This window comes from Stegodyphus dumicola, chromosome 2 (genome assembly GCF_044657685.1).
Source record: "Stegodyphus dumicola isolate Sdum_Otavi_A_Nest chromosome 2, ASM4465768v1".
Taxonomy (NCBI): Eukaryota; Metazoa; Arthropoda; class Arachnida; order Araneae; family Eresidae; genus Stegodyphus; species Stegodyphus dumicola.
Genome location: NC_140769.1, coordinates 77,766,052 through 77,792,488, shown reverse-complemented (window position 1 = coordinate 77,792,488; position 26,437 = coordinate 77,766,052). Strand labels below are relative to the sequence as shown.

Sequence of the window (26,437 nt, the reverse complement as noted above, 5' to 3'; positions counted from 1 at the left end):
ATACTGAATATTATTTTACAAATCTCATTGAGAAGGAACACGGCACCATTACAGAACAGATTATTATTACTCTATACAATTACAACTTAAACATTAAAAAAAAATCTATCATTTTAAAAGCCCCCCCTTTTTTTTAACCCAAAGAATTTTGCCTCACTGCCTTTTGAATTTACATTTTAAAAATTTTCCCCTTATTACAAATTAAAAAATTTAAATATTCTGTAGCATCAATACTTCATTTTCTTTGGTTTGGTTCAGTAATTATCATTGGTACTTTTCTGTTATTGATACCAGATGCAGAGGATACATATGTGTGCATATGTGTATGTGCATGCACATACATACGTATGCATATACATACATGCACTCCTACACACATACATTTCTGAATCCACTCCCAGTAACTGAAAGTACCTTATTATTTTATAAGAGTAAGAATTTTATTAGAGTTATCACTTAGTAACTGTTCCTCACAGATAAATTTAGGAGATACACTACACATATTTTGCAACTTTTATAAATCTTAAATTTAATTTAAATTGGCTCTGAATATTTAAGCTTGATTGATTAAACAAATAACACATGAATAATACTAATAAAGCTAACATAAGAAAAAACTATCACAAAACTTTGTTTGTTTCTTTTCTGTAATTCATTTAATAAATAAGTGCACAGAAGGATCGTATTCTCAAAACTTAGGAAACAAAATAAGAAATTATATTGAAAAGACACCCCCCAGCAAAAAGGTTTATAAAATTTTTATTAACTGATTATTATTATTATTTTAATTTTTATTAACTTAGTAGTATGACAAATCATGGTGTAATAAAAAAATTAAAAACTATAAAGGTTTATCTATGTTAATAAGATTAATATGTAAAATTCATTTTTCAGAATTTTCATGCATTTTATGAAAAATATGAGATTTACATGATAAATTGTACCCTAGTGCCATTAAAATAATAATTGCAATATTTCACTGAGCACTTATTTAAAACTGGAAATATTTTGCCAATTACTGCTTTTCCACATGGATCATAACTAATATGCAAAATAAAGTTATATTACTTTTACTTACATCTTGCTTTGATATTCCAAAATTATGATTCATTTTCTCACAAAGCTCTTGAACAGTTGCTTGAGAATCCATCAATATACCTACTTTCATCTAGAATATACACAAAAACATTTCTTCATTTTAGGAATTTAAAAAATGTAGTAGAACTCATATGAAAGAATAAAACATTAGATTTTATTGCAACATAATATCTTTTATATACAGTACACAGATTTCAAAATAGCATATATTTTATTTATTTATTTATTTATTTTTTAGAAACTATACATAACAAATGCAAAATATCAGGTCTGGGAAAAAGTTCGTGGCATTTTTGGAGTAAAATTAAACTGGTTTTCTTAAGGCATGAAATAGAATTTATTTAAACCAATATGCTGCATTATTATTGACAATGTTTTGGCATCTTTCAGGTAAAGCCATGATACCATTAGTGAAGAACTGTGGTTTCTGGTTGAAAAACGGAGTCAAATGGTTTTCACAGGCCTCTTTCAAAATCTGCCTAATTCCACTGAAAGAGTTCTGCAGAGATTGGAACAAATGATAGTCTGATTGTGCTATGTCCAGACTATATGGTGTGTGCATCTTAACTTCTCAAGCAAGCTCATGAAATTTTTGATCAGTCGTCAAAGAAATGTGTGGTCGGGCATTGTCACGATGGAAGATAATACCTTTCCTATTATTCAATTCAGGCCATTTTCTTTCAACTGTCTGACATAATCTCTCCAGTTGTTCACAGAAGAGTTGAGAATCAGGTACTTTTCCGTTTCGCCGGCGCAAATCTCGCCAAGCAGACTTTATTGGTGACAACATACAGTATACACATAAAAAATATTAAAAAAAATGTTAGTTTTAAGAATTCTTTTTTTAAAGGCATAAACATTTTAATATCACTTAAAATTTTATAAAAAACCGATAAATAAAGACAATAAATTTGTAAAAAGACATTAATTTAAGAATTTACTACGCTTTCATGGTTCAGCATCCTGATTCGCCGGTTCATATCACGTAACCCCAAGCGATCTCATCTCACGTAAACTACTCTCTACAAAAATCTAATGCTCTCAGTAATTATCTACATTAATTTCAAGTTAAATCTTAATTTGGAACACAAGTTTAAATGCAAGAAATATTTCAATTCGTACGAATAGCTTACTCAGAAATTATGTAAAACTGCAGTACTTTACTTCGCTAATGCATTCTCATCAGAATTGATGAATTTAACTCTTGACTTTACCTTTTCTATATTTTCGGCTTCGGGTAAGCGCTGTGATTGCATCCTAATTGACTTAAATATCGAAAATGACTGAACATCTGATAAATAACATAAACATACAACATAAAACTGAACTATCTGATAAAAATTCTATGTAATTATATGTCAGTATTGAAAGAAACAATCAATCTGATAAGAAAAAGCTGCGACTTGTTTTGAAAATGAGGCGTAAAAGGTTACCAGCGAGAATATTCCGTTTGGCATCGGTTGCACCATTATTAGCGACTTTATCGCTTGCGCCGGCAAAACGGAAAAGTACCATCTGGAATCGTCTGACCAGCTGGAAGTAGCTCATGGCAGAAGATTTCCCTTCCAGTTCTATCACACACAAGGCAGGACCTTATTCAGCATCAATCTTGCCTTTGTGGCAGCTCCCCACCCTTTATCCACAACCTTTTATGCTTGTCGTTGTTGTACATTATCCACTTTTCATTCCCGGTTATGACACATTTGAGAAATGGGCTTGAGTCCATTGCGTTTCAGCAGCCTATTGCAAATGTTAATTTGGTCTAGCATTTTTTTTCAAGTTTAACTCATGCAGAATGCAGATATCGAGCATTTTTTTTTGTAGCCAGCTTTGTGTAAATGGTTCAAAACAGTTCTGTGATCAATGCCCAGTTCCAAACCAATGTTGACACAACTGATGTGCTTATTTTGTTGGAATTTCATCAGCTTTTTCAGTGATTCGATGGCCAGAACATGAGGCATCTTTTAGGTCAAAATTACCAGAATGAAAGCGAGCAAACTATTTCTGCACACAAGATTTTTGATATGGCACCTTTTTTCTGTGAGAAACACCAGCACAGTGTTTCTCACAAGTCTGTGTAACATTCTTCTCTTTGTTGTAATAATATTTCAAAATACAGCACAATTCTTCCTTACTTTTTCCACTGTCAAACAAACGCACAGAACTTTCCATCCACTGCACCCTATTCAAAGTTTATATATTCACAGTAATGCTCAAAGAATCACCTTTCCAACAAGCATTTAGTGGTGTCACTCGATTTCTGTTTCCTGAGTTATTTAGCATTGACACCATCTACAGGAAAAATATCACAAACGTTTTCCCAAACCCAACTATATATAAAAAAAAAAATGTACATTATACACACACACATATATATTTGGTGGTCGTGTGCTTAATGCATGATATAATTAAAGAAAATAAGAGTAGACAATCTCCTATTACAAAAGAATATATTAAGTGCTAAATTACAATTTAAATTACATTGCAGAGATCAACGCAGAGCTCGGAACGCAGTTCATGCTACCGTCGCGTACAGTTGTCTCTCGAGAAGTCTGAGGGAGTAATGACGTCGCTTTGCTGCTCCGGTTAAGAACTGGATTTTACACGTGGCGCCATCTCACGAATAGAAGTTGAAGTATCTGTCGGAATGCCACAGTACTCCCCCCCAAGTACCATCGATACGTTATAAGTACTTTGGGTTAAATTTAACCTTTCTTCCAGATCTGGTAGTTTTACGTTGCTCTTTAACGGGATGTAAGCTTTCTTTCGGGAGTTATGTTGATGAGGAAGTTGTTGGATCTTGCATTAGAAATGCTGGTTTGAGACGATCGATTCCAATCACTGATTGTTTACCATTGCAGATGATGGTGAAATGTTTCGGTGTTATTTGACAACTTTGAATGGACCATCATATGAAGGTGTTAAAGTTGGCTTAATTGCATCGTTGCGCACGAATACGTGCGAAGATGTCTCAAGCGCAGGATGTACAAAATAGCTTGGCTGGTTATGCGAAGATACTGGGTTGTAGCATCAATTAAGCAATTATTCTTGACATCCACTAGAAGGTGGAAATGTGTCAAGAAGTCGACACCAATAATTGCTTGAGTTACATACACAATAATAAACGGCCAGTTGAAAGTCTGGCGCAAGTTTAAATCAAGTGTCAATAGTTTGGTGCCGTAGGTTGCAATTTGAGTACCATTGGCTGCATACAGTACAAGTTTATTAAGTTGGTGAGCATTTGTTTTAGTTCTCGGGAGCACTGATATGTCAGCTCCAGTATCTACTAGAAAACACAACTGAGTTGAACGATCAGCCAGTACTATTCTGTCGATGTGGCGGACATTCTGTTGGCCAGCAGAAGACCGCCCATTTAGTTTCCCACTTGTTCAAAAGTGCATGGAGGGGCACACCTGCGAGCTTGAGCGCCAAAATTCATATGATAAAAACATATGCCACTTGTGGATTCTTTGTACTGCGTTCGAGTATTGTGACGAGATCGACTCCTGCTTCGGCCACGAAATTTATTACGTGGGCCCTGATTTGATCGATTGTATCTCCGTGAAGCATGAAGACTTGTAGAGAGTTCAGATACTTTTTTGGTCAATTCAGCCACTTGTTGTTCGAGGGATGAACTGGAAGGTGCAGCATTAGCAGCACTGACATAAGCTGGAGTAACAAGTTCATTAATTTTGTCAGCCATTGCTGCTAACCGGGTTAGATCTTCATTGGAAGCAGCAAGAATTATTTGTATGTTATTAGGGAGACGCGAAAGCCATAGTGACTTCAACAAGTCGTCACTAAAATGGCTTTCTGCCAGATCACGCATTCGTGACAGCAAGTATGAAGGTCGCTGATCTCCAAGTTCAAGTCCTTGTAGTAAAGTATGTATTTTTGAAGATTCACTTTCTGAATAGATTTCAATGAGCCACTGTTTCAGTTTGGAGTATTTATCACAATCAGGTGGTTTGAGAATTAAGTCATGCACTGAATTCAGAATATCAGACTCAATTGCTGCAACTACATGGTTGAATTTTGTAGAATCCTCACTAATGCGAGCGATAGAAAATTGTGCTTCGATCTGAGCGAACCACAATGAAGGATTATTTTTCCAGAAAGGCGGTGGCTTCACCGCAACGTGTATGATTTGTGGCTCTGGTGGAATATCGTCGGGCATACTGATAGATAATTTTCACTTTAATTAATAAACACTTAACAGCACAAATATTGTAGCGTGAGGATACACTATTGATATTTTACCATGATAACAATAAATATTTTAACCATGCAGAAAAAATTTACGTAACAATACACACACAAATAAGACAGGGTCAGCAATTACACACACAAATAATATTTTACCGAAATGCATTTGAAAAGAAACCCCTATTTGAGAAAAAAAATGATGCGTTCATTTTGTATTGCGCACACACAAAATCACCACTTCACACTGCTAAGGCACTTTCGAAGGAAAAAGGAAATCACTCCTGTAGCACATGGGAAAAAAAATCACTACTTTCGAACACTGAGGGAAGAATTTTGCCGTAGCACGTTGCAGAAAAATTACTGATGTAGCACATTTAGCGAAAATCACTATTGTATCACATTTGTCACAAAAGTTGAATGATCGAAGAATTATTGCACGACTGGCGAAGTCAGCGGAACGGAACAGATCACATTGATGATTTGCTGAAACACCTTGCGATGATATGCACGACTTTGAAAAAAACACAAGCAATATATATCAATACTTCTAGAAATAATTGAAGGGGTATGTTGTAGCATACATTTAATGTCCATATTCGTTGTTATTTTTAGTCAGTTCTTCAGAATGCCTTGGATGCACGTGGCTTAGGGTCGTTGAAAATCCATTGTCAGTAGCGTACTCAGTCAAAAGGTCACCACTTTTGGTGGTCGTGTGCTTAATGCATGATATGATTAAAGAAAATAAGAGTAGACAATCTCCTATAACAAAAGAATATATTAAGTGCTAAATTGCAATTTAAATTACATTGCAGAGATCAACGCAGAGCTCGGAACGCAGTTCATGCTACCGTCGCATACAGTTGTCTCTCGAGAAGTCTGAGTGAGTAATGACGTCGCTTTGCTGCTCCGGTTAAGAACTGGATTTTACACGTGGCGCCTTCTCACGAATAGAAGTTGAAGTATCTGTCGGAACGCCACATATATATACAGGGTGCCCACTAAAGTCTGGTATCACCCTTTAAATGCCGAACGGCTGCAGCTATAACAAAAGTGGTGTCTATGCACAGTCAAGTGGCTATGTGCTACTAGATGAGATAGCTTGTGGACATGAATGTTACAAACAGAACGCTTTACACGTCCATGTGTTTGTTCATGATTTCCTACACTGTGACGTTATGACAGGATCTTGGAAAGAAAAAAAAAACAACTAGTTATCACAAACCACCTTTATTTTCGATGTTCAAACTTATCTCCATCAGCTGAAATGCCCATCTGGACTTTTGTTAGAACTTCATGTTGTACGCGTTGTAGCACAGTGGGTGACACGTTTGCACAAGCATCTGTAATACATTGTTGAAAGTCCTGCAATGTTTATGGAGGGGTCACAAATACCTGCTGTTTGAGGTACCCCCATAAGAAAACGTCCATTGGAGTCAGGTCAGGTGAACGTGGAGCTCACTCTTCGAAACCACCATACCCAACTATTTGATTTCCGAATTTCTCAATCAAGTACTGCTTCATTTGTGACATCTTGTGTGCAGCCGCCCTGTCATCTTGGAACCATCCATTCCAGAGTTGATGCAACGGCAGGTTTTCAACAAAATCGGGTATTATCTCTTGCAGAAGTTCTAAACATATTGCAGCTGTTAACACACCCTGGTGAAATATTGGGCCAATTAGTCTGTTATTATAAATTCCACATCAAACATTAATTGAAAACCATATCTGATGTCGAACGTTAGCAGAACATGATGGAATTTCCAGTGCTCAGTAATGATTGTTCTGCCTATTGGACATTTCATTCTGCAAAAAGCGTGCCTCATCAGTCCGCACTATATCTGCCAAGAATGCTGGCTGGACCTGTATCTGATTCATGATTAAGTTATACCATGTTGAAATGTCTCTCGGCATCCCCATCCAGTAATGCCTGATTAGGTGTTGGCTGATATGGATGAGCACCTAATTCATTTAAGACTTTCCAAATGTGACTTTTTGAAAAACCATAGTTTTTACTTATCTCTCTTGTGCTGCTGTTTGGATATATGAGGGCGTATGATGAGACATCTTCCAGCTGTACCTTCCGCCCTACCTTACCTGGTTTGCCGGATCAAAGTCGGCTAGTCATGCAACCTCTCTCCCTTAAACATTTTACAACCTGTAGAATGGTTTTGTGTGAGGGATGCAGGCCAGCAGGAAAATGTTGTCGATACAACCATGCTGCCAATTGTGCTTTACGCCCACAATCACCGTAAAGTAAAACCATGTAACAATAATCATTTTTTGAAACTCATTCCATGGCCATGAGCTTCAACATACAATGCCGAGGAGATATATCTTTTATAGCTGTTTCAGGTAAACGTGACGTTTCATACACTATTTGCATAATGCACAAATTTGCACACCAAGCTCAAGTTGCACTGAGTTGATGCATTTTGCGAAACAATTGTGCACCATCTACATATTGTCTACTCTGTTTGTAATGAGTATTAGTACAAGGATGCCCCCTGCGGAGTTTGATACACAGTCCTCTCGACTGCGAATTACAAGCGATACCACTGTGCCATGATACAGGCTCGTGTTTCATTCGAAAGATAACCTTTTCTCCTTTCGTTCAAGTTTCATGACATCACAGTGTGGGGAAATCATGAAAAAACAAATATGCATTTTCAGCATTCATATCCATGAACTGTCTTTTTGTACTAAATCAACGATGTTCCACAACTTTGTAATTCAGTTTTTCTTCTTATCCAAGATAGGGATCCGAACTTCAGTTTTCCACCAGCTGGTGCTGTAAGTTATCTCATCTAGTAGCGCATAGCTACTTTACTATACCTAGACACCATTTTTATGACTACAGCTGCAGCCGTTCTGCAGTTAAACAGGTGACCGAACTTAAGTGGGCAACCCCGTATTTATATAATTAGAAAACTTTTTACATACCATCTCCAAGGAACAGAAATTTAATTAAAACAATGAATATTAAAAAAAAATTTCAGTATTTTAATTAGTTTTTGAAATTAATATTTTCTAAACCTCTATTGCTTTAAAAACATAAAAATCTGTATAGAAAATCCTTAATCGCAAAAATATCAAAAATCAAAAGTAAAAATTTTTAAGTCTTGAAAAAGTAGCTATTATCATTGATCACATATTAATCTACTTACTTACTACCAATCTACATCTCAATTAACAACACCTAAAAATAGTGAGAGTGTTTCATCTTTCTTCCAAGTAAGCATCAAATTATATTTCTGCTAGAGCCAAATCATAAATCACAAATAATGCTCAATTGCAATAAAGACAATCTAAATCAAAAACCTCCTCTTGGTGAGCCTCCACATTGGATAATTACACACTTTTAGCTTCAGCTCTTTTGCTGTCAAGCTGCTACTTTGCTCCGTTTGCTTTGTCGTGCTACTAACTATGTCATTAGCTAAAATGTGATATTCTCTTTAAAATTTAGGAGTGCATATTGCGCCCATGATCATGTGTGACGAAAAATATTTTTTTGATAATTAGGTTGTATCCACCAATAAAAGTTATTTTCATTTAAGCTGCAAGTCTTTCCTTCGAGTGTTATCTTTCTAACTATGCACTAAATTCTTCTCAGGATACAATGAAGAAAACCATCATCAATCTGTTTCAGGTTACTCTTAGTCACCTTATTACAACAAGGAGGGTACAAATAATGAGAGCACATGCCCACTGTCGCTCTAGGAAAACCCTAATCCACAAATTAAAATTTTCATTTAGAAGAGTCACTGTGGTGAGAGAACTGCTGGGTACTTTTCACCCCTCCTTTTCATTCTTCTGGCTTTAGTTTCAGTATAAAGTGCTACCACACACACAATACATATTTAATCTTTTTTATTAGTAGTATTTAAGACCACAGGGTAATGTTATACTAATTACATTTCTTTATCATAACTTCAGTATACAAGTTATTTGTCTACCTTGATTTTTGTGTCTTTAGCTTTTTTCTTTTAATATCAAGTGTATAATGTAACAGACTTTTATGGCCATAAGAGTAAACTGAAACTTTTAACTTTGATTTGTCATACAATACTAAGAGTAGTTACTTTTTTTGAGGAAGGAAACCTTTAGGTGAAATTGTATTTGAGCATACTACAACTATCAGCAGTTTATTATTATTGCATTTTTTTATGTGTTTCAATTATTCCATTGCTCTACAATATGCAACTCTATTCTTGTTCTATTATGAATAAGTACATAATAAATGTAATGCTTTTTCATAACTGTTTTAGAAAAGTTTGGGAAAAAAAAAAAAAAAAAAAAAAAACCTGTGGAAATTTGTGACAATATCAAGACAACTTTTCTAGAACTTCAAGCACATCTTGAATACATGAATTTTTTTATATTTTCATTTGAACTTTCCATTCTAATAATTTTGTTTTCATATTTCTAAATTGAATTTTTTACATGCTTTTATACATTCTGAATTTGAAATTTTATTTTTATATATTTTCATATATCTAGATATGAGAAAGTTTGTGAATTAAATGACAGGCATTGAGAAGCCTCCAGGCTATGTCCCTGAAAACCTTCATTTGCTTTCTCGTACTAACTGTACATAATGTATTCCTTTGCTACTGTTATAATGCTTTAACATAAGTAGCTTAAGCTTGAGTATTTTCTGTCACCAAGCCTTATTCTCTTTGAAGGAGGGGAATATGTAAGATAAAAAGTAATGTAAATCAAAATTATTATTTAAACTAGAGGTAACCATGTAATTCTCACTCTGCATTTTAAAAATCATAATAACTTTTCTGGATTTCATCACTTCTAGATCAGTCTATCCTATATGCATACTTGCCAACCTATGACACTCAAAAATCAGGAGATTTTTGTAAGGAATCGGGAGATTTTTCACAATGTTAAAAAGACATTTTAAATGATGACAATATAGTTTTTAATAATTAATTAACTTTAAATAGTAACTAATTCTTAAATGCAAGCAACACAAAAATACCTTACACATAAAAAACATTTTTATTACTTGCATCGTTTAAGAAAACAAAAACAAAAAAAAAAAAAAAAAAAAAAACTTTAATCAGTTTTCGTATAAATGTTATAAACAGTGGCAAATTTTGCTTTCTGTAAGAAACTTCATAATTTTGTTCGTAGCAATTGCCACGTAGGCCTGCTTTCGCTAATAAAGTTTTTCTAATGTGTTACCACTAATATTAGATCTAAATTTAGTCCTCGTTTTCGCAACAACACTGAAAATCCTCTCACACTCTGCATTACTATGGGGAACTGTCAAGATGGCCAACACAATTCTATACAGTTCACTATATTTTAAAATTCCATCAGCACCTTTCAGTTTTCCAATTAAACTCCACTGGGTGTCAATCCTAGCTGATTTTATTACTTCATTCAAGTTTTCTAATTGTAAACTGCTGTTATGCAGCTGTTGGAACTGTTTTAATTTTTCCTTCCTTTTAGAACTCCTTTCAAGATAATAATAAATATCAACAATGTGTTCATCCACATTTATTGGTAAAGAAGCTGCCCCTTTTTCAGCTGCTAAATTTAAGAGGTGACAGGTGCACTTCATAATCCGCAAATCTGAATTTTCCTTTCTTAAGATGCCTGCAACACCAGTCTTCAAGCCTACCGATACCGGTGCATTATCGGCACCAAGTGCTAAGCAATTATCCAGAGGGACTACATTTTCTTTTAGTTTTAATAATTAGCTGTGCTATATTAAAGCCTGTCAAATATCCTTCTAAAGTGGGGACAGAAAGTAAATTGCACTCAATTTCTGAAGACTCTGGATTAAAAAAAAGAAACAACAATTGAATACAGTTTTGAATCGGTATTATTGCTTCCAACCGTAGAGAGACAGAACGGAGCTGTTTTAATGCAATCAATAACTGAAGAATTATTTTTCAAATCCATTTCTTTAACAATTGCACCTGTTTTGGTTCTTGCACTTGAGTATTTCTTAGCGATTTCACTATCGGGAAACATTTTTCTAAATTAAGCTGCAGCGTGATCCGATGCATTCAGTGGCAGGTTGTGCTCCAGTAAAAAAGACAGAGAACAGACATTCTGCATTAATAACTTTTTGGTCCTTTGTTTCCGAAGAAAAATTTAATTTTTCGTTTTTTCAAAAAACTCATGTTGTCCTTGTGTTTTTGTGTACGCACATGTTTAAGAACATCCACCCTTCCACCATGCGAAATCGAAAAATCGCAATGACAGGCGGTTTTTCGATTTCGCAAATTTATTATATTTCCTTGAGGAAATAATGGAAGGAAAGTCAAGTGTGTACGATTTTTGAAACTTACACGAGTATTTCACCTTTCTCGTAGACATAACAAAAGATGATAGTTTCAAAAACTATTTTTCGAAGGCACGTGTACTCACACAACTCAAGACAAAATGACCGAAATAACTAAACAACATCCAGAGAACAGCTTGCTTTGTCCTCATTGGTTAATATACGCCAGGTGACACGCAGTGGAGCACGATGCCCATTGGAGAACTGGAGAACGACGTTTCTGGATAGGTATATGCTCTCACTCACAAAGCAGAAATTATCTAATTCGCAAGGTTTTCTTTTAGATATAATCTAGAGAAAATTCAATTGGTTTTAGACGTCCAAAATCACTTTTTTTTTTTTTTTCATATAACAAAGTATTAAGCCATGTTCCATAAAAATCGTGAGAAATTTTAAGAATAAGAAAAAGTCGGGAGAAATATATTGTAAATTGGGATGGTGGGAGAGCGGTCGAAAATCGGGAGAGTTGGCAACTCTGTATATGGCTTGCATAACGCTGATGATGTGACTAATTCAGAACCTAAACTCACAATTTCGAGAACTGAAACCTCTTTAACGTAAACCAAAACCTCCTCTTGGTGAGCCTCCATATTGGATAAATGCACACTTTTCGCTTGAACCTCTGTAGTGCTTAGATGCTATTGCACTGTGCTCTCTTCCTATCATAACCGAATCAGAAATATAAATGTTCTGGAAATAGGCACAATTAGAGTGCCAAGTGAACTGGCCACAAATGTCAATTTAAATAAAAATGAAATTTAATCTGCCTCGACTGCCAAGTTTCTATTACAAAGTTAGTTATTATAAAAGATATGTAATTAAAATGACTAAGAATCGAATACAGTGTGTAACCTATGGAACCAATAGACAGTAAATCTGTGATGACGTCAGAAGTAATGCAAACATATGTAACTATGACATAACAAAAAATCACGTGACCTCTGACGTTATTTGTGATTTTTTTTACTTTTTTAGTCTCCTTTTGCTACTTTAGTTGAAAAATTTCTGCCAACACTGCCCAGTGCAAATACAGGTTACTCCTTTTAGAATAGAGAAGGGAAATTAATTTAAGCTTCTAAGTTAATCTTTTACATATTCTTTATTTTTCTTACATATATATATAAATATATATATTTGATGCATGCCATTACAAATTTTTAAATAGTTTTTCACAATCCTCTTAAATATTAATATTTTCTAATTCCATTTAGCAATAGTTTTATACTTTCTTTCATACAAGATAATTATAAATAGAAAATTAATAATTTTATATCCACATGTCATAAGATGACTTGGAGTAAGCTGTAACAGATTGGCAAGGCTTCTCTGCATTATATTGTGGGGAGACTCTACTGCGTAGTTAGAAAGATCACACTCGAAGCAAAGACTTGTAGACAGATTTGGCCGAATTGAATATAACTTTTAATTGTGGATACGAGCCAATTATCAAAAACATCTCTTTCATCACACATGATCATGGGTGAAATATGCACCCCACAATTTTATACAGAATATCACATTTTAGATAATGGCATAGTTAGTAGCATGACAAAGCAAACAGGGCGAAGCAGCATCTTGCCTGCAGGAGAGCTGAAGCTAAAAGTGCACAACTATCCACTACGGACGCTCACCAAGAGAAGGTTTGGGTTTAGATTAGAAAAGTTTCAGTTCTCAAAATTTTGTGTTAAGTTTCGAGTTAGCTACGTCATCAGTGTTATGCAAGCCATGCAAGATGAATTGATCTAGAAATGATTCAGTTCAGAAAAGCTATTATTATGATTTTAAGAATACAGAAAGGGAATTAAGGAATTACTGCTACTTTAACCAATTATAATTTTGATTTGCATAATTCTTTATCTTACACACACACACATATATATATAAACACACACTTATGCAATATACATGATCTACACAAAAAAGGAGTGAAACTGCATATATACTCACCATATTCATTTTTTCATTAAGAAAAACTATATTAAAAAATAAGGGAATGTTTTGACTATGAGGTACAGGTAATGAAACACAAAGATATGGATCAAATGTGTTGCTGAATTGACCACAGCCGAGACAACAAATTGATGACCGGAACTGGCCTTGAAATAAGTCATGTACAAAACTATTGTTACATCTTAAATGGTTTGCAAGAGTTTCTGCAGCAATATCTTCATCAGAACGTCCAAGGCTACCCTAAAAATTAAAAATGCGGCATTTAATATGCAAAAGAGCATTAAACACTAATAGTACAGTTGCTTACAGAGTTTGAACTAAACAGAATTAACACTTATTCAATAACAGAATAATAACACTGCCATTGTAGCAAAACCTTTCTTATAAAACTGATTGCATAATTATATCACTCACTATTTTGAATAATACACTATTTTCAAAGTGAACTGGCATATTTAAGTACAAAAATTACCCAAATAAATGTTATCAGAAGCAGTAATATATCTATTACTATTAGTTGCATAAGAATCATAAAATATATAACCCATATGAAAGTTAAAAAATCAAGTGTCAGCAATTTAACTATTGACATAATGTCCAATGACTGATTACTTCAGTTAAGGCTGTAATATAATTTGGAAACTTGGATCATTTAAAATTTTTAACTACTCGTTTAAAGGCACTTTTACTTTCCAATGTGAATATTTTCTCATGCAATGAACATAAAAGAGAATTATGATAATATTCAAGAATTTACAGATATGAATGCAATCATAGAATCACTGTGCTGATTTCAAAGCTTGGACATTAGCAATAAAAACTTTTTTTTTTTTTTTTTAATTCTCGCAATAGTACATTTTGCGGCTGATCTTTGGAATATGGTAACTGGTAGTTTGGCGACATTTTGGAGACGATAAAGGTTACTACCTAGGACTTTGGTAATAATGTGAGAAGTACTCAGTTCCAATTACGCATTATTTTGTGCGAGGGAAATGAGATCGTGAGATATGTCATGTGACATTAATGGACGAAATACAGTTCTTTAATCGGAAAAGGGGGGGAATTTGGAAAACTGTAGTACTATATTATTTTGTATTAAGCTTCATTGTGTGTTGTGTGAAATAGTGTGCGTGCCACGTAATGAAGATACTGAAGATTAGGCAAGTTAGTATTTTTAATCATTTGAGGATATTATTTTTATGCATGTAATGCTAAATGTAAGGAGTAAATAAATTAATATGATATTATTGGCAAATTGTTATTAGCAATGATTTAGTTTAAAGTAATTAGGATTGTAATCTAATTTTTATTAATTTAATGTATGTGCTTATTTATATTTTAAGTACTGTTTTTTAATTTAATTATATTTTAATTTAATGATCGTGATTTTCTGAGTTATATGTTTGTAGTATTTTTGAATACGCTTGAGTATTTTCATGCATTTTCGTGAAATTTTTCTAATTTAGGAGAAAAAAGCAGTGTACATGGATATAGTGAAGAGTGTGCGCAATGCCATTTTTGTGCAATTCTGGATTTTTTTTAAGTAAAAATAAGTCAACATGTACATGGTTTAGTGATATTTTAATTAAATGATAGTTATTTTGTGAATTTTATGTTTGTAGGAATTTGGTATACGTTTCAGTTGAAGTAAACGTGCATGGAAGTAATTTAAATATTTGACACTAAGTATTTGTAACCATTTGTAATGTTTGCGGTATGAATTCGTTGGTGACGTTTATAATATAATAGATAATTTAGAGGTAAAAGTTTTTGGATATTTTATTTATTTTATACATGGAAATGTTAATCTTTGGAAAGGGTATATACTTTTTGCGATCAGGTAATTTCATATATGTTCTTTCTACCGGATTTAAAGATTCACAAAATTTTCCTGCATTTTCGTGCAAATTTTTCTAATTTATGAGAAAAAAGCAGTGTACATGGATAAAGTCAAGAGTGTGTGCAATGCCATTTTTGTGCAATTCTGGAATGTTTTTTTAAGTAAAAATACATCGACGTGTACATGGTTTAACTATATTTTAATTAAATGATAGTTATTTTGTGAATTATATGTTTGTAGCATTTTGGAACACATTTCCGTAGAAGTAAACGTGCATGGAAATAATTTAAATATTTGACACTAAGTATTTGTAACCATTTGTAATGTTTGCAGTATGAATTCGTTGGTGACGTTTATAATATAATACATAATTTAGAGGTAAAAGTTTTTGGATATTTTATTTATTTTATACTTGGAAATGTTCATCCTTGGAAAGGGTATGTACTTTTTCGCGATCAGGTAATTTCATATATGTGCTTTTTATCGAGTTTAAAGATTCACAAAATTTTCATGCATATTTTTGTAATTTATGAGAAAATACCAGTGTAGATGGATAAAGTTAAGAGTGTGTGCAATGCCATTTTTGTGCAATTCTGGGATGTTTTTTTAAGTAAAAATAAGTCGACGTGTAAATGGTTTATGTGTATGTGCTATTCTGAAAAACACGCAAGGAGTTTGCGATTGTGCATTTTTTCCCAATTTTGCAGTTAATATTTGTCATGATTAAGCAGTTTTGTTGCATAAAATTTCTAGCATAAGTGTAATTTGGCTAGTAGATTGTTGGAAAAAGTGTTCAGTAAATAAAAAGAAAAGAAACATGTCTTTACTTCGTGAAGACAAAATGGCAGCGAAAAAAAAAAATAGGGGTTGCTGTAGCAGAGTTGGTCGCCAAATTTTCGCCAAAAAATCGCCAAGTTACCATAATTCAAAGATCAACCCACTTTGCTGATAAATTAAATGAAAACACTGCTCATGCAACCATTTATTTCTCAGCAAACTGTATGTTTTATAGGCACAGCTTTAGTATTAGTCCTTTTTGGCGAGAAATTTGTTTGGCGATATTTTGGAGCGATAAATGTAAAATTATGATAACCTTTGTAACCCTAAATACTGAGCTGAAAAAAACATGCCGCCATTTCTGTCCATGTAACTTTAACGAATTTGGTAGGTATCGGAGCTTTGATGGCAGGAGGGATAAATTGCATGTTTTTCTTAAAGTTACGTTTGTGTTGGGAAAGCACAGGATTTAAAATATTTTTAAAAAAGCTAAAATTTGATAATTAAAACTGATGCTTTTAATATTACATCACATGAGTCTTGACATTTTTTCATATGTCAACTCTGCATATTATTATAAACTCCACCCCCTCCCCCAAGAAAAGAAACACATTTTCAGTAGCATGACGTAAACTCTTTGTGTTTCTTTTGCTAAGAAGATCAAAATTACCATGGTCTAAAAATACTTTTTTGCCTCATATTAAAACTATAGGGATGTGTGATTGCATGAATTCATAGGTTCAAATCAGGACCAAAAATATTGCTTTTATAACATTTTTATAATTTGACTGACTATAAAAAATATAATGTTGCTTACATTATGGAATATATTGCTTATAATTTACAATTCTCAAATTTTGTAAATCTTACAACCTAATAGCTGTATATGAGTAACCTTCACTGAGTATTATTACTTTTATTAATAGTATGTTGACATAACAGTCTTTTTATTTTAAATTTTATGCCAATTTTCTACATTACTTAAATATTTTATTTAACAGAAATCTGAATTTTTTTGTAATAAAAACTCTATAATAAAATAAGAGTACAATTTATGGAACTACTCTGATATGCGCCCTCAAGTCGCCAAATTTCGCGCCAAATATTTATGGCGAGAAACTTCACGCTGCCATATTACTATCTAAATTTTTTGTCTACATTTCGAACTTTTAGCCTAAAATGTCTCCAAAAACGCGGTTTTCGCACATGCAAAAACTACGTTTTCAACATACAATTTAGCTAAAAATCCAAAAACAAAAAATTTAGATAGCAAAAATGTAAAGTTTCTAACCAAAAATATTTGACAAGAATCCATGTACACAGCGACATGTTTTAACTTAAAAAAACATCTACGAATGGCACAATGTAGGCAACGAACGAATCTACAAACTACGCACACCTCGCTTTAATAAATTAACATAACAACAATAAATTTGAAAGAATACCATGTACACAGCATCCTGTTTAAACTTTAAAAAAATTCTATGAATTGCACAATTTAGGCAAGGAAGGAATCTACGATCTACGCACTCCTCACTTTAATAAAATAACATAACAACAATAAATTTCAAATAATACCATATACACAGCATTCCGTTTCAACTATAAAAAACATCTACGAATTGCACAGTCTAGACACTAAACAACAAAATAAACTAAAATAAATTTCAAACAATTTAAAAAAAAAAACAATAACGACAGAAATTCATACTAAAGAACCAATGAACATAACATTCTACAAAATAAGAACAAGGATAAAATAAAATGCACTTACCATGAATTAATGCGTTTTTGAATAGCAGAAATATAAATTTCATACCGCCTTTAACATGCCACCATGTAATCACTATCATATTTACGTGACAGCCAGACACACTATCCAGAAAATTTATACTATGGTTCACAAATAAATAAAATCACAAATCCCTACTTCTATCATGCGCTGCCATTAAAAATAATCTCCCAGACCCTCTTTCCACACTTCCAAATACCCACTACCCCTCAACAGGATAGCCACAATGATATTTCCTTTTTCCGAACTTCAATTCAACAACTACCATTTTACCTTTCCCTCCCATCTTCTCAGACACAGAGGCGAATCAACGAGCTCCAGCGAAAGATTTTTCAACGTCAACAGGGTTGCCATAGAACACGCAATCGTGCCAAAAACCAGCACAGAACACATATCGCCACATTTGGTGAAATTAGGGCGTATATTAGAGTTGTACCCAATTGATATATAAAAATTTGACTACATGGCAAGCACTTAGATACTAATTTCAATGTCTTTAAATGTTATTATTATAAAGTTTAGATATATTTTTATTAAGTTAAGATATACTTTTATTCTCTTATAAAGTTTAGATGTACAGAACAGAAGGCACATTTTGTGCTTAAAACTCAGTCAACCACTTGTGGGCAGATAACTTATGATAACAATTACCGTAATTTCCGGAAGAAAGGCCGCATCAGCGTAAACGCCGCACTCGAGAAAAATGGCGGGAAAAAAATTTAAATTACACAGAAACGCCGCAATAGATTAAATTGCCCGTGACATCGTCGTGGGCCGTATAGATGCAAAAACTCAACCTAAGTCCTCATATATGACATACCAGTTAAGAAAAATGCATGAAATGAAACCATAACTCAAAAATAAATTAAAGGTAAGAAATGTGGAAAATATATTTATCTTCAAGTATATACTTATATTTACCCACTAAAGAAGTCCATATTTGTAATACTCAGACTATATTATAAAAAATGTTGCAACAACGAAATATTAAATTTGGATGACAAAAGGAAATTTTAAATTTTACTTACGAATTACAGCAAACTATACATCATATGAAGCCATCAAAATCTGATTCTTCACTATCTGAATTAAAAAGATTTAGTAAATCGTGATCTAAGTCTTCCAGATCGTCACATTCATCCTCTTGGTTTACAGTCTCTTTATCTAAGGATATGATTTCAGCTTCTTTGAACCCTGCTATTATTGACGATGTTTCTACCGATTTCCACGCACTTCTTGCCCACCTTGCAATTTCTTCATAAGATGCTCTACGCATTTTACCGCTTTTGGTTTACGTATGCAATCCTTCACTCATCCAACATTTCCACCGCTTTCGGACTTCAGCTTTGAAGGATTTATTATCTGACAAATATAATTGATTGTAATTGTTGTAAGATTTTTGTCAAACCACCAGGAATTATTGCTTCGGTCGTAGACAATTTTTGACATCTGGTTTTCACTGACTCAAAGAAATTAGCACGCATGGAATCCATTATGAATAACCCTTTTGGTTGGAAAAAAGATCCCATACGACACTGCCAAACTTTTTGTAGCCACTCGTGCATGATTAAATAATTACGTCATTAGGAAAATCTCCCTTAAGAATAGTCTTTCGTTTAAAAATGATCATCGGCTTTAGCTTGCCACCATTTGCGGCACAAGCTAACACACATGTAAATGACGTTCTTTTATGCTCCGTCATAAACACAGATACAGTTTTTGCACCAGTTTCATCAACAGTTCTGTTTGCAGGAGAGTCGAAAGCTAATGACGTTTCATCCATATTTATTATCTGCGACCGAAGAAGTTTTTTTTTGTCAATAATAGCTGTCACATATTTTAGAAAAGATGACTTTTTATCCTGCCAGTCCATTGGTAATTGCCAGTCCAGACTGTTGTTCTAATATGCAGAGAAATATTTTTTCTTTTCATAAATCTGCTACACCTCCTTTGAAATAATTTATGTTCATTCGCTTTGCTATAAATTTTGTTTGTAAGTGAATTTTTACAGTCGAAATTGCCATTCCCTTTCCTCGTTGCTCCTTTATCCAGTTTGCAAAGTCGTCCTCTAGATTTGGCCACCTTACAGTACCACTTCTTTTGTCTCGTTTCTGTTGTGGCATATTTTTAAGAAGTTCTTCTTCAGTTCTCCAACGTCGAATACATCTGTCGTCCACTTCAAACTTTCGAGCTGCTGCTCGATTTCCAGTTTGTTCAGCACATGAAATTACATTGAGCTTAAAGCCAGCAGTATAGCTTCTGTGCCGTTTAGGGACATTTTCAAAAATTTTCCGCTCCCTTCTTACTTAAAAACTATCCAAGAAGTACTTGTACCCAAACTGATGGGATCTGTATCTGGCAGAATGCCAAGAAAAATCCATTCATGCTGAAGGGGAAATATGTCAGACTTTGTTATTGCGAGGCAGGTGGAGTCGTGTCCGCCTTTGAAAAAAATTGCAGAAAAGGCAGGGGTGGAAAGAGGATGGGTCCTGGAAGATTCATCGAATAGCAGAGGAGAGAGACTATTCAAACTGATGAGAATGTTGATTTGAAAGGGGGAAGAATGTTATTGTTCTGAGATCTTGTTTAGGGTGAATAAGGCATGTAGGTCCGTTCAAGGGAAAGAACGTAAACAAAATAACGTTCGCAAAAAGCAACTGAATGGTCTTTTGTGTGGGAACAGCACCAGTCTATGCACAATGACAAGGCCATCCAAACTATGTACAATGACCATCATAGGAAATACCGTAATTTCCGGAAGAAACGCCACGGCGTTTACGTGTTTAAAACTTAAATTTTCAGCGGGTGCGGTGTTTCTACCAATGTGGCGTTTAGGTGCACTAAAAATAAAATATTTCTTATGATGGTCATTGTACATAGTTTGGATGGCCTTGTCATTGTGCATAGATTGGTGCTGTTCCCACACAAAAGACCACTCAATTGCTTTTTGCGAACGTTATTTTGTTTACGTTCTTTCCCTTGAACGGACCTACATGCCTTATTCACCCTAAACGAGATCTCAGAACAATAACATTCTTTCCCCTTTCAAATCAACATTCTCATCAGTTTGAATAGTCTCTCTCCTCTGCCATTCGATGAATCTTCCAGGACCCATCCTCTTTCCACCCCTGCCTTTTCTGCAATTTTTTTCTAAGGCGGACACGACTCCACCTGCCTCGCAATAACGAACTCTGACGTATTTCTCCTTCAGCATGAATGGATTTTTCTTGGCATTCTGCCAAATACAGATCCCATCAGTTAGGGTACAAGTACTTGTTGGATAGTTTTTAATTAGGGAGCGGAAACTTTTTTGGAAATGTCTCTAAACGGCACAGAAGCTATACATTTCTTACCTTTAATTTATTTTTGAGTTACGGTTTCATTTCATGCCTTTTTCTTAACTGGTATGTCATATATCAGGACTTAGGTTGAGTTTTTGCATCTATACGACCCACTACGGTGTCACGCGCAATTTAATCTATTGCGGCGTTTACGGTGATGCGGCGTTTCTGTGTAATTTTAATTTTTTTCCCGCCATTTTTCTCGAGTGCGGCGTTTACGCTGATGCGGCCTTTCTTCTGGAAATTACGGTATTTTATTTTTAGTGCACCTAAACGCCGCATGGGTAGAAACGCCGAAAATTTACGTTTTAAACACGTAAACGGTGCGGCGTTTCTTGCAGAAATTACGGTAAGTTCAAATGTAAAATTTAGACTCAAATAAATCAATTTAATGCAAAAATGGTTAAAAACTTAACTGGCATGGAATTCAACTATCAGCAATTACAATGCAAGACTGAAGACTACAAATCTTATCTTATCTAGCAACCTAGTAATGTAGCCTCGAAAGGCAAAACACGGTTTGGTTTACAAACAAAAAACTTCGGTTGATCAAAGACTTTATTCTGATCAAGAGCTTATTTGTTAGGATTGTTATTTAGCCTAGATCGGGTTTTGTTGACAATTAGCCATTTTTTTCCGATCTTCAAAGCCGGGTATACATTGGCGACGGAAGTTTGTCGCCAAATCAAAAAATTGCCAAAAGGACCAATACTAAAGCTGTTCCGTTTTATATATCTAAAAATACAAGATGAAAAGCTTCTAAATATTTTTATACAAGTATAAATTACAGGTACTTTTCCGTTATGCACCTGCCATGCATTTCAACAGTTACTATTGTAATGTGTGTGTGTGTGTGTTTAATTGTTCTGATTTACACACACACACATAGTGCAAAAGGTGCTATCATTGGATTTCTCAATATGTTTACAAGATCCAGTACTTTTCCGTTTCACCGGCGCAAATCTCACCAAAAAAACTTTATTGGCGAAAACACATGGTATACACATAAAAAATGTTGACAAATGTTAGATGTAAGAATTTTTTATTTTGAAGGCATAAACATTTTAATGTCGGTTAAAATTTCGTAAAAAAGCCAATGATTAAAGACAGTAAATTTGTAAAAAGACATTAATTTAAGAATTTACGGTTGATCTTTACATTACGGTAACTGGTAGTTTGGCGACATTTTGGAGGCGATAAAGGTTACTACCTGGGACTTTGGTAATAATGTGAGCAGTACTGAGTTCCGATTACGCATTATTTTGTGTGGGGGAAATGAGAGATCATGGGATATGCCATGTGATATTAATGGACGAATTACGGTTCTTTAATCGGAAAAGGGGGGAAATCGGGAAAAAATCTGGAAATTTTGTATTTGGCTTTATTCTGTGTTGTGTGAAATAGTGTTTGTGAATTTTTGGATCCCATGGCCGTAAGTAAATTGAATTCGAAATGGGTATTTAGTGGTATTGAAAAGGATAGTAAGAAATGTTTTTTAAGGTTGTGTGAGAGAGAAATAAACATGTTTTATTATGTTATTTATTTTACCTGGTATCTTGCTTTGAAAGATAAGTATGATTTTAAAGATTCTGAAAGAGAATGAAGAAAAGTGTATCCGCCACGTAATGAAGATTCTGAAGGAGATTAGGTAAGTTAGTATTTTTAATTATTTTTATGCATTGTTGGAAATGTAAGGTGGAAAGGAATTTGGTATTATTGGGAAAATTGTTATTAGCAATGATTTAGTTTAAAGTAATTAGGATTGTAAGGTAATTTTTATTAATTGAATGTATGTGCTCATGTATATTTTAAGTGGTGTTTTTGATATTAATTATATTTTAATGAAATGATAGTTATTTTGTGAATTTTATACTTGTAGGAATTTGGTGTATGTTTAAGTTGAAATAAATGTGCATGGAATTAATTTAAATATTTGATAATAAATATTTGTAATGCTTCATGTATGAATTCGTTGGTGACGTGTATAATGTAATAGATGATTTAGAGGTAAAAGTTTTTGGATATTTTATTTATTTTATATGTGGAAATGTTCATATTTGTAAAGGGTAAATACTTTTTCACGATCATGTAATTTCATATATGTTCTTTTTACCGGGTTTAAAGATTGAGAAAATTGTCATGTATTTTCGTGAAATTTTTTTTAATTTATGAGATAAAAGCAGTGTATATGGATATAGTGAAGAGTGTGCGCAATGCCATTTTTGTGCAATTCTGGGATGTTTTTTTAAGTAAAAATAAGTCGACGTGTACATGGTTCAGTGATATTTTAATGAAATGATAGTTATTTTGTGAATTTTATGCTTGTAGGAATTTGGTTTACGTTTAAGTTGAAATAAACGTGCATGGAAATAATTTAAATATTTGATACTAAATATTTGTAATGCTTCATGTATGAATTCGTTGGTGACGTGTACAATGTAATAGATGATTTAGAGGTAAAAGTTTTGGATATTTTATTTATTTTATACGTGGAAATGTTCATATTTGTAAAGGGTAAATACTTTTTCGCGATCAGGTAATTTCATATATGTTCTTTTTACCGGGTTTAAAGATTGAGAAAATTGTCATGTATTTTCGTGAAATTTTTCGAATTTATGAGAAAAAAGCAGTGTACATGGATATAGTGAAGAGTGTGCGCAATGCCATTTTTGTGCAATTCTGGGATGTTTTTTTAAGTAAAAATAAGTCGGCGTGTACATGGTTTATGTGTATGTGTTATTTTGAAAAACGCGTAAGGTGTATGGTATTGTGCACTTTTTCCGAATTTTGCAGTGAATATTTGTCATGATTAAGCAGTTTTGTTTGATAAAATTTCTAGCATAAGTGTAATTCGGCTAGTAGATTGTTGGAAGAAGTGTTTAGTAGATAAGAAGAAAAGAAACGTCTTTACTTCGTGAAGACAAAATGGCGGCGGGGAAAAAAAAATAGAGGGTTGCTGTAGGGGAGTTGGTCGCCAAATTTTCGCCAAAAAATCGCCAAGTTACCGTAATGTAAAGATCAACCGAATTTACAATGCTTTCATCGTACAACATCCTCGGTTCATATCACGTGACCTCACGTAAACTAATCTAAAAAAATTTAATTCTCTGAGTAATTATCTACATTAATTTCAGGTTAAATCTTAATTTGGAATACAATTTCAATTCGTATGAATAGCTTAATCAGAAATTATGTAAAACCTCAGTGCTTTACTTCGCTAGTGCATTCTCATTAGAATGGATGAATTTAACCCTTATCTATATTTTCGCCATCGGGTGAGTGGTGTGATTGCATCCTAATTGACTTAATTACCGCCTGCGAATGGCCTTAGGGCATAAAATTGAACTATCTGGTAAAAATTCTATGTAATTGTATGCCAGTATTGAAAGAAACGATCAATCTGATAAGAAATGGCTGTGACTTGTTTTACAAATGTAAAAGTTAAAGGTTACCAGCGAGGATATTTCGTTTGGCATCGGTTGTAACATTACTGGTGATTTATCGCTTGCGCCAACAAAAGGGAAAAGTACCCAAGATCCTTTTTCACAAGTGCATGCCAAACGAAAAAGGACCAAATATGTTTGGATCCTAGCAGAGCCCACACCCTTGGCGCGCCCACTTATATGGCACATATCGATGTGTACATGGACAAAGTCAAGGGACTGTGCAATGCCAAGTTTGTGCAATTCTGGGATGTTTTTTAAGTGAAAATAGGTCGAAGTGTACATGGATACCGAGTTTGTGCAATTTTGTTACTCGTTATTTTCAAGTTGGCGATTTTGAAAAATGCACGAAGCAGTGGGTGATTCTGCACCTTCCCAGTTTGTTGCCTCTCCTAGAATATTCACAATGAAATGAAGAATTGTGTTAATAACAGATATATCACTAATCCAAATTATTTACCTTTGGTCTTTTGTATTTCTGCTTTGGAGCTGTATTTAAATCTTCATGCACCTTATCTAATAACCACAACAAAAACTCCTGAGCATCATGCTGGTTATTTCCTTCATACTGAGCTCCATACTTAGATATTAAATTTTTCAATCTGCTGGAAATATTTGGATAATACTGACATGACCATAAAGACTTAAGCAAAAAGCTTAACTGTTCAGTTACTTCACCACGCGTACCATATTTTTTGGAATGTGTTTTATTCCTTCGCATGAAGTCCATTTTATAATGATCCATAACAAAATACTCTGCGAAACCATCTGTATTACTTAAGCACTGTATAACTGCATTCATAAAGCAAGTGTTTCCGTGATTTTTAATGCCACACACTGCAGGAATACGGTCTTTAAAATAAGCTTGAGAATCGAAGCCATGAAAAGCAATTCCATTGCTATTCCGAATATCAGTGTTTGATGTCGATAATGTAAGAGGAATTGGAACTTTGGAAGAGGATTTAGCAACAGATTTTTTAGAAGAAACAGAAAAAAACGAATTGCTTCGGAACAGTTTGCGAAAAATATTGGCAGATTTCTCGATACTTTTGCAATCTGCTGTACTTTCAGAAAAAGTTGAAATCTTTTCATTTCTACGTACATTTTCTGGAACAAATGGAACATCTACTTTAATATACTTTATCCTATTTTTGTTTTTCTTACGTCCACTTATCCAACGAGGTAAAGTAAACAGAGCTTGTTTATTGATATCTGTGGAAAGTTTCTCATTTAATTCCAAAACAGAATTCTCCTCTTGCTCAACATCTGCTAAATCACCCTCAGAAACGGAACGAACTGAGCCACTACGTTTCGCTTTTATCATTTCTAAATTGTTACATGCTGATCCAGAAGAGAATTACAGTAAAACGTTCTTAGATCTAAGTGGTATCGACTACTAATCAATATATGCTAAATATTTCCTTAAGAAATAGCTCAAACAATGCACGCTAATGGAGTTTAAATCACAATAAAATGCATGCATCTCTAACATGATATTTGGCACCAAATAATATAACCACGCCTTAATTTCTCAATTGTCAGATTACAAAACACTACAATCTACATAACTGCGATAGCGACAAATATTTCTATTACAAAACAAACCAAATGTTGATGCCATTTCTTTCTAACTTAAAAAAAATTTGTCACAAAAAAAAAGAAAAAAAAAAAGAAAAAGAAAAA

General features: G+C 33.8%; 1 protein-coding gene across 3 annotated transcripts in view; it reads right to left on the bottom strand.

Annotated features, from left to right (window-relative positions):
* The window catches only part of LOC118201322 (ubiquitin carboxyl-terminal hydrolase 31-like), a 119,513-nt gene extending 93,193 nt beyond the window's left edge, over window positions 1-26,320 (bottom strand). For 2 of the 3 annotated variants that reach the window (XM_035373411.2, XM_035373410.2), the window contains exons 1-3: window positions 25,215-26,319; window positions 13,559-13,801; window positions 1,079-1,168 (exon numbers count right to left, since the gene is read on the bottom strand). In XM_035373411.2, coding sequence (XP_035229302.1) covers window positions 1,079-1,168; window positions 13,559-13,801; window positions 25,215-26,078 — 1,197 coding nt within the window. In that variant the 5' untranslated portion in view covers window positions 26,079-26,319. Of the gene's footprint in view, window positions 1-1,078; window positions 1,169-13,558; window positions 13,802-25,214 lie in introns of all 3 variants that reach the window. The other variant, XM_035373413.2, reaches the window with a different exon arrangement.
* Window positions 26,321-26,437: the final 117 nt, after the last annotated feature.